Source organism: Sorex fumeus, unplaced genomic scaffold (assembly GCF_029834395.1).
Source record: "Sorex fumeus unplaced genomic scaffold, SorFum_2.1 ptg000047l, whole genome shotgun sequence".
NCBI classification, from domain to species: Eukaryota; Metazoa; Chordata; class Mammalia; order Eulipotyphla; family Soricidae; genus Sorex; species Sorex fumeus.
In genome coordinates this window covers 5513501-5523232 of record NW_026606104.1, presented here as the reverse complement: position 1 = coordinate 5523232, position 9732 = coordinate 5513501, and the positions used below count along the sequence as shown (strand labels likewise).

Below are 9732 nucleotides of genomic sequence, written 5' to 3'. Positions count from 1 at the left end.
AAATTTTTGTGCTTGGGTTTCAATTATACAATGATCAAATACCCATCCCTCCACCAGTGCCCATTCTCCACCACCACGGGTCCCAGTATCCCTCCCACCCCCATCCCCCACATCCTACCCTGCCTCTGTGGCAGGGCATTCTCAGGGCTTACTTCTGGCTCTGCAATCAGGGATCACTCCTGGCAGAGTTCAGGGGGCCATATTCAGCGCTGGGATTGAACTCCGAATGACCGTGAGTGAGAAGACAAGTGCCCAACCTGCTGCACTATCGCTCCAGCACCAGGCCTCTCAGTTCTTAAAGTTCTAGTCTTCCTCCACAAAACAAGTATTTCTCTGAGCCTACTGGTATCTCACTGCTCTGTGAAAACTTCCCATGGTTCGAGCGCCTCCCTAAAATCTGAGCTTCTGGGGATGGAGAGATAGTATAGTGGGTGGGGCGTTTGCCTTGCATGCGGCTGAGCCGGGTTCAATCCCCAGCATCCCATATGGTCTTCCAGAGTAATTACTCTTACCAAGAGTAATTCCTAAGTGCAGAGCCAGGAGTAACCGAGCATCGCTGGGTGTGACCCAAAAAGAAAAAAAAATCTGAGCTTCTAAAGACTTCTATAAGAACAGTTCCCCAGAGAATTGCCTATACCTCTGCCCTGCTAACATTCCACCTCACAACCTATATTCTGAAAGGGAAAAAATTTCTTCTCCTAATTTGTGTGACTTGGGCTGGAGTGATAGCACAGTGGAAGGGCGTTTACCTTGCACGCAGCCAGCCCATTCGAGCCGGGTTCGATTCCTCCGCCCCTCTAGGAGAGCCTGGCAAGCTACTGAGAGTATTCAATATGCCAAACACAGTAACAAGAAGTCTCACAATGGAGACGTTACTGGACCCGCTCGAGCAAACTGATGAACAACGGGAGGACAGCGTTTGGACAGTGTTTGGAGAGTTTGTGTGACTTAAGCTCCTACTCTGGAGTTTTGATCCCCACCTTCCTGCTGATAGGAACCACCTATCTCTGCCACCCCATCTTTCCTCTACACTAAATGCCTCAGAAGATGGCTGCCTCCCGCCTGCTCCCCCTAGGCGGCTTGGTGGCTGCCATCCTTCAGAGGTCACTGGACAATCAGGTTTGGGCCATCAGTGATGAGACAAGTGGAGCCTCACAGGATGAGGGTGGAGCCGGCCCTTTCCTCCCTGTCCCAACGAGACCTAAGTTGCCGCCCATGAACGGCTTTTCTGGAAGCTGATCAAGCTGTTTAACGGCCATGATCCTAGACACTCAGGAACAAATCTCGAAACCCAGCAGGTTTTGGCAGAAATCCATCCAGATTTAAGTGTTAAAATTTCAAAATTTCAAAATCGCACGGCCACTACTGCAGCCACGCAACATCATATGTTATTCATAACCAGCAACAGAAAACAAATTGTCTACTGTTGCCTTTTCAGCATATCTGAGTGCTGGGATAAAATCCCAAATAATAATGGTGGGTCTGGTGTCAAAATATTGAATGTAATCAAAGTAGAGAGAGAGTAATGTGGAAATCATCTGCCTCACAGGTAGGGGGAGGGTGTGGGATGGGGGTATACTGGGGTTTTGGTGGTGGAGAATGGGCACTGGTGAAGGTACAGGTGTTTCATTATATGACCGAGACCTAAACGTGAAAGCTTCGTAACTGCTCTCACGGTGATTCAAAAAATAAAATTATAAAAAATGGGGGAAAAAAAGTAAGGTGGAGTTCATGCCCAATTCAATCAGCTAATCAGTGGCTGAATAAATAGCAGTACTCCTACATTAAAAAAAAAAAAAGATGGTTGCCTCTTGCAAGATGCCAAGTTATACCCCCAACCTAGAGTTCCCTGACCTCTAAAACCCACTAGGGTAATACAATTAATCACCTGTCTTATCCACTTTTTGAAATGATAAGTCCCACAAAACTGTCTCACCCAGAGTCTGTACCCCAAGCATCTGGTGTTCAATGAGCAACAGGTAATCCAACTATATGTAGAACAGAGATGTCCAAAACCTACTAACGGGGAGTATTTTGGTTGTCTTTTATTTGTTTGTTTTAGGTTCACACTCAGTGATGCTCAGTTTTCTCCTGGTTCTGTGCTCAGGGCTCACTCCTGGTGGTGCTCATGGGGTCCTATGGGGTGCTGAGGATCAAATCTGTGTTGGCCACATATCAGCAATAAGCATATCTACTATCCTCTCAGCCCCTTTACCAAGGTTCTGTTGGAGAGAGTGGGGGAAAAAATACACATAACTTTATTTCACAACTCATTTACTGAATTGGGGCAGGTGCCTTAACAACAGACAGCGAGTTAAAGCTGGGAGAGCTGCATTCTTGCTTTCCTTCCCAGGAGCCAGTTGGGCCATGGATGCTTGTAAGGTTTCCAGAATAGCCAGCTGTTGCTGGGCGAGCTGGGTCTGAAGCTGCAGGTTAGCATACATACGTTCTAGGAGTCCAAGGCATTCCCTGGGTTTGTGGTCAATTTCTGAAGGAAGAGCAACACAGGAGTGAAGGGAGCAAAAACGAGGATCTGTAATGATACTGAAGTTGGAAGGGCTCTAACAAGGTCCCTCCCCCATTTGCCCAGGTACAACTAGCCCAGGTTTACCTGTGCTCTGCTCTCCCCTTCTCTGAGCAGCCCATCGACCACCCAATTTTAATTGGAAACTAGTCACTGGAACTCATTACCAAACAATTTTCCCATGGAACGATACAGAAAAAAATTCAAAAAAACAATAATGGAGCTAAAAATTAGTGTAGGGGCCAGAGTGATAGTACAGCAGGTAGGACATTTGCCTTGCATGCAGCTGACCCGGGTTCAATCCCCGGCATCCCATATGGTCCCCCAAGCACTGCCAGGAGCAATTCCTGAGTGTAGAGACAGGAGCAACCCCTGAGCGTCGCTGGGTGTGACCCAAAAAGAAAAAAAAAACATCAGTGTATGTCATTCCCTGTTAACTTTTTCTTTTATTTAAATTCTTTTAATATTGCAGGTAAACAAGCAATACCATTTTCACTTCAATTCTATCTAGACTACTAGGCGTGTTAACTAGCAAGAAAACATCACAATCTGGTAGAATTGTTACTGGGGTAGATGTAGGGTAGAGTGCCAAGTAAACTAATTCATGTAATTGGTCATCTTAAATCTTGCCCGCTGAAAAGATCTCTGGGTCTCTGGTCAACACAGTTCACAGGATGGCCTAGGGTAGGATACTGTAGCAGATAGAGGGAAGTCCCCAGCCAGCTGACGCTTTCGCTCCCTCACCTATGCCCAGACAAATGGCAGGACAGCAGGGATCTCATGCATAGGCATGTGGCCATGGCCAAAGATGAGAAAGCCTCAGGACAGGGAGCAGCTGGTGCACAGCCCTAGAAGGTCCAGTGACAGGTTACAAAGCAGCAGCTATAGCATGGGGACACAAGTGATACAATTTCAGCTGCAGATAACAGACCAGGAGTTAAACACTGGACTGAGAATGGAGTAGGGCCAAGACCAGGTTATTGTACACTGGAGGGAGTAGGCAGCAACAGACAGGACCAGGATATTGGAATCTGAACTGGGCATCCATGGGTAAAAGGAGAGGCCCGGACTCTGGGGGACAGCAGGCTCAGACCCATAAACTTAAACTGTACTTCACCAATAAACTAACTTCTTAAGCATCTGAGTTTTGTCTGCAAATCTTTCATCCAATTCTCAAGATCCTGTAAGCTCAGGAATAAATCCATTTTTGTACTAATATATCAGGGAGAAAGTGAAATCATTAGAATGGACTCATCATAAGATACCTATGGATAATCGAGAGGTACCTTGACCCAGTGCGGACCAGTAGGAGGAAGCTCAGATCACCTCCCCCAACGACCCATCCTGAGTGCCTCTGGGAAATGCTTACCTGAGGGCAGCTGTGTTGCCTGGATGTTCAGAAAAGGTGCTGGTGGGGAACTTGCTTGAAGATTAATGAAGCTGGGAGAAGGCTTAGCTGGACAGAGAGGTACAGCATTACCATCCTCATTGGCTGAAATGAAAAATCAGAAGCAACTAAGTTTGAGCTCACTACACCAAGTGGCCTTTCCTAACGAGAGCCCTGCATCTGGAGGGGACGGCAGGTGCCTAGGCGGTGCCATGACTATCTTCAAAGAACGTTACATGGCAAAAGGAACAGGGAAGACAAGCAGTTGTGGGATGGGCTAAAATCTGACTCACTTATATTTTACAGGCGCTCATGGAAATGAATTCCTGCTCACTATTATATGACGTACTGAATGTTCTCTGATCTTAAAGCAACTAGATGCTGGGGCATATGCAAGATATCAAGGACACAGTTACTTCAGAGCTTAATAACTAGTTAGGGAGACAAATCATATACTGAAGTAACAGCGATATATCAACATAAGGACATAAACAATGAGTTTATGAGCTTGAAGGTCAGGGTAAAGGGGTCTTCTGGGGCCCGAACAGTGGTACATCGAGCAGGGTGCTTGCCTTGCACATGGCAGACCCAGGTTCAATCCCTCACATTCCACACCCAGTAGTGCTCAGGGCTGACTTCTAGCTTTAGGCTCAGGGATCATTCCTGGTGGGGCTCAGGGGACCATCTGATATACTGTGGACAGCCACATGCAAGGAAAACACCTTACCCCTCTACTGTCTCTCTGACCCCTCTTTCTTAACTTTTTTTTTTTTTTTGATGCTGAGGATTGAACCCAGGGCCCACAAATGTAAGGCAAGTATTCTACTGCTAAGTATACTCTGGTTTGTAACTCCTTTTATTTGCACATGACTGAAATGAGTTTGATTTACAGCACCCCATAGGGTTCCCGAGCACTACCAGGTGCGATTCTTGAATGGAGAAGCAAGCCCTGAGGCATTGTTGGGTATGCACCCTCTCCCCCGCAAAGGATAAAATTTGATTAGAGGGAACACTGAATGCAGAAGCTGCTAGAATAGAGTATATATTTGGGGGTGGGGGTTTGAGCCACAGCCAGCGGTGCTCAGGCTGCCTTATTATCTAGAAGAGTTTAGAAAGAAGAAAAGGCAACTGCAAAGTAGACAGAGCAGAAGATCAAAAGGCAGATCTCAAAAGAGAGATCATACAGGGGTTAAGGCGCTTGCCTTGCACCCCGTCAACCCCAGTAGGAATCCCTAAATCTACGGCTGGAGGGATGGGATGGGATGGGAAACACTTGCCGTGCATGAAGCTGAGACAGTGGTGACCCTATTTCTAATCTCTAGCTCCATATATGGTATCCTGAGCGCCCAACACCAGGGGTCACTCCTAAGCCCTCCTACCCTCCCTCTTTCACACAAAAAGGCCTGGACTACGAATGTTCAGAATTTACTGTCAATGAGATTTTTAACAAGGACAGAAAAGAGAAACTCCTGCATTCATTCCCCTTCTGTAAGTATGTATATCTAAGGGTTTGCAATGTGCAGGTAATTGAGAACAGCACAGAGCCAAACAGATGTGCCCTGCTCTCAGGGGAACTGACAACCATTTAAGTGATCAAACACAGTTACACTCCAAAAGTGCTAGAAGAGTGCCCATCTGCAAGGAAGAGAAGAGATATGGTCTCAGTTATGGTTTGAAGTATAAAAGATTAAGGCCTCTGAATGAAAAATAATCCTGTCAGCAAAGGTGACAAGAAAGAAGATGTCTTGTTCTATTTTGGAGGGCTTGGGTGATTTGGGACAAACTCAGGAGTGCTTAGGGATTACTTCTGGCTTTGTGGTCTGGGATTAGTCTTGGAAGGGTTCAGAGGGAGACTCTATGTGGTACGAGGGATCAAACCTGGGTCAGGCATGTATTTTTGAGACAAACACCTTACCCTCTACACTATCTCTCTAGTCCAGATGTCTTATTTATTCTTCTCCTTTACTCAAAGTATAACAGAGAAATGGTCTACCAAGGGAAGGAATGCCCAGACAGGGGTGCTTTCTGCATAGAAATTCACTAAGCCAGGACAGAGCAATAGTACAGCAAGTAGGGCATTTTCCTTGCATGAAGCCGGCCAGGGTTCAATCCAGCCAACCAGAGTTCAATCCCCGATATCCCATTTGTTCCCTCAAGCACTGCCAGGAGTAACTCCTGAGTGCAGAGCCAGGAATAACCCCTGAGCATTGCTGGGTATGACCCCCACCCTCCCCCCCCAAAAAAAAAATAAATTCACTAAGCCTATCAAAATGAAAATCTGCTTTGTTCCCTGATAGTTACACTTGGTGAGGATTTTTTTTTTACTCTGTACTTGTTTGTGAATTTACAAGCCCTACTATGATCTCTGTATTTTTTCCCCCAGAATCACTCTGCTCCATTTGATAATTCTTGCAGAGTGGTAAGTAGACAGAAGCTGAAACTCAGGCCTCAAGATTATTCTTACTGCTTAAAAGATATTTAGGCCCAAGACACAGTACAGTAGTTAAGATGCCTGCCTTGCATGTAGCCAATCCTAATTTGACCCCCAGAACTGCACAGGATTTTCAGAGTCCTACCAGAATTGATCCCTAAGCACAGATTCAGGAGTAATCCCCGAGTACTGCCAGGAATGGGCCTAAAAAAAAAAAATTAATGCACGTATCTCTCCACAAATGTACTTCTAAATAGTTTGAGCCCCTTTTAGGTATTTAAAGATGCATTTTCATCTGGGCTGTTAAGGTTTGAAGAATACTTCACACACAAACTATAGGTAATGAACCATACTTCAGACTCAACAATGCCTGAAATAATATGAAAATTGGGAGCAATCCAAGGAGGTAATATAGCGAAAATACCAATTGATGCTTTACATGCACTGTCTCATGTATTTTCCATGATGACTCTACACAGGAGGCATTTTTACTCATATTTTGAGAAAACTTAAGACATTTAAGGGGCCAGAGAAATAGGACAGTGGGGAAGGCACTTGCCTTGCACACAGTCAATCTGAGTTTGATCCCTAGCATCTGAGAAAGCCCTGTGCATAAGGCATACCACAAAATGAAAAAATTATTATTATTATTTGTTTTGTTTGGGGGGTGGATGGAGTGGATGGGTATGTCAGTGCTCAACTCAAGTTTGCCTCGTGCAAGGCAAATTCCCTTTCCGCTGTAGTATGGATCCAGCCCCAAGAAAGGGAGTTGTTGAAACTTATTTAGAAATATGTGATAGGAGAGAAAGGGAGTAGTATGTGTTCAAGAGAGAACATAGGCTTCCCCAGAATGGAAACAAGAAAGCAAAGAATCAAGAGAAAAGCTAGCATGATTATGTATTCAAGGGAGAACAAGGACTTAAAGAGCAAGCTAGAAAAAACAAAATTTGTTCAAGATCCCCATGGTATATTTGATGTGCGAAAAATAGTAACAAGAAGTCTCACAATGAAGATGTCACTGGTGCCTGTTCGAGCAAATCGATGAACGGGAGGACAGTGCTACAGTGCTACTACAATTAGTATGTAGCCGTGCTGGATTTAAGTATGGACCTCTAGGACTGGAAAGACAGTACTGGGGGGAGAGGCACTTATTTTACATGTGGCTGACCCCAGCTCAATTCCCAGTACCACATAGGATCCCCCAGAGTCAGGAGTGACTCCTGAGCACAGAACCTGGAGTAAGCTCTGAACATTGCTGGGTGTAACCCCCAAACCAAAAACTTTAAAAAGAAACATGGTGTTGCAGACTCCAAAGCCATGCTTGTTACCACTGTGTTATGTGATAAGTGTTAGGTTATTTATGTCCAAGCAATGGGCCTTTCAGATAAAATCTCTAAGTGGGGACCAGAGAGAGAAGTATAGCTGGTAGGATGCTTGTCTTGCACACAGCAGACCCGGCTTCCATCTCCAGCACCCCACATGGTTGTGGGCCTGCCAGGAGTAAGCTCTGAGCACCACCAGGTGCGACCCAAAAAAAGAACAAAAAAAACATTTTTTTAAAATATTGTAAGTGGGGGCTGGAGCAATAGCACAGCGGGTAGGGTGTTTGCCTTGCACGCAGCCAACATGGCCGACACAGGTTCGATTCCCAGCATCCCATATGGTCCCCCGAGCACCGCCAGGAGTGATTCCTGAGTGCACGAGCCAGGAGTAACCCGAGCATCGTCGGGTGTGACCCAAAAAGCAAAAAAAAAAAAAAAAAAAAAATTGTAAGTGATAGTACTGGAATCCCACAGCTTCAGGATATCCCTGAACTCCAAAATGAGCATCAGTTTACTCTGGTCAATACCATATCTGGGGATCCCTGTACATAAAATCCTGTTCTAAATACTGATGAGAAGTAAGAATCTCTGCATTCAACACATCATTATTACATCTTCATTGTTTAAAAGATTCAGTTCTAGGCACTGGGACTACAGTGATGTGTCCACTGAGTGGGAAATGTAGACCAAGAATAGATACTTTCCAAAGAACCAAGTAATGGGGGGAAAAATACCTATAACTGGAATCATTTTCCCAAATGCTGAGCAATAAAGGTCTGGAGTTTAAGGGAGCACAAGCAGGACCTCTGACACACACCTTTTCTGTTCATAGTAGGATGCTGTTCCATCTGAACACCAATAGATGTGGTACCTGGGGGTGGGGGTAAGAAAGTCATAATACCATGTGATCAGCACCCCAGGTGAGTACTTCAGTACCCAGCATTTCACAAGGTCTCTTGGGGCAGGACATCCAACAGCAGGGAGGGCGTTTCCTTTGCACAAAATCCCCTCTCTTGGCTAGGAGTGATCCTGAGCACAGAGCCAAGAGTAAGTCTTGAGCACAGCCGGATATGCCCCCCACCCAAAAAAAAATAGCTTAACAAGTCATTTCACATAGGCAAGGAAAACATCTATTTCTTATCTAAGACCACGTGACAGGGCTTGGGGACCAAGCAGGGTGTCACAAAGGCTTCCCCTGTGACTCTATCACATATATTTTTGATATATCGCATATATATGTATGTACGTACTTCGCCTATATAGCCCGCTGTGACTGTTCTATTACTATTGTTTTTGTAATTTTGGGACAAAAAAAAACCCGCCTTTAGGACATACCGACTAGCGGCCCACTGAACACACCCTAAACTTTGGGAATCTCCCACGAAAGGCCCATTTCCTCTGGGTCCTGACAGTCCTTCTTCCTGCAGGACAATGTTTAAATACAAAACTGACTCCGCATCACCTGTTGAGCACAGGAAGGCGGGAGCGGGAGGGCGTGGTGCGGGGGCTAGAAAACCCCGAAGGACAACAAGGGGACACTGGAGGAAAGGGCTAAAGGTGGGCTGCCTGGGGGGCAGGGAGCCATCACCCTCCCGTACGGCCCGGCACTCGGGCAGGCCCCACACAGTCACCCTGCAGAGGTGATCCGCGACCCGTGGGCGCGCCGGGCTGTTCGGGCCCCAAGACTACAAGTCCCGTAAGACCCCGCGTCCGGCCGGGTCTCCCCGCGGCCGCCGCCGAGGTCCCGCCCCCTTATCCTTCCCAGTCACCAAGGCTCGGCCAAAGCGTGGCTACGGTCATGCCTCGCTGGGCCTTCTCGGCCCGACAGGCGCCGGGCAGCTCGGTGACCTCACCTGGGTGTTAATCAAAAGCCTCAAGCCCAGCACCCACCCTTGTAGCTCACAGACTCGCGCCGCGCGCTGCGGGCCAACTGCCCGAGCCCGGGCGCCTGCGCACTCTGTGCCGCCGCACGCGGCCGGGAGCGGCCACCCTATTGCGCAAGCGCCTGCGCTGCCCCCAGGCTCGCCTCGCGTTCTCTCAGTCTAGCTTGCCCTGCCGTTCTTGCGTG

At 46.9% G+C, this 9732-nt stretch overlaps 1 protein-coding gene across 1 annotated transcript; it reads right to left on the bottom strand.

Annotated features, from left to right (window-relative positions):
- Positions 1-2263: 2263 nt before the first annotated feature.
- TSACC (TSSK6 activating cochaperone) lies at positions 2264-9643 on the bottom strand. The gene is made up of 4 exons (XM_056123572.1): positions 9555-9643; positions 8482-8535; positions 3894-4016; positions 2264-2488 (listed from the first exon to the last, which is right to left on the bottom strand). The coding sequence occupies exons 2-4, from the start codon at positions 8510-8512 to the stop codon at positions 2271-2273; spliced, it is 372 nt and encodes a 123-aa protein (XP_055979547.1). The 5' UTR covers positions 8513-8535; positions 9555-9643; the 3' UTR covers positions 2264-2270.
- Between the last annotated feature and the right edge of the window lie 89 nt (positions 9644-9732).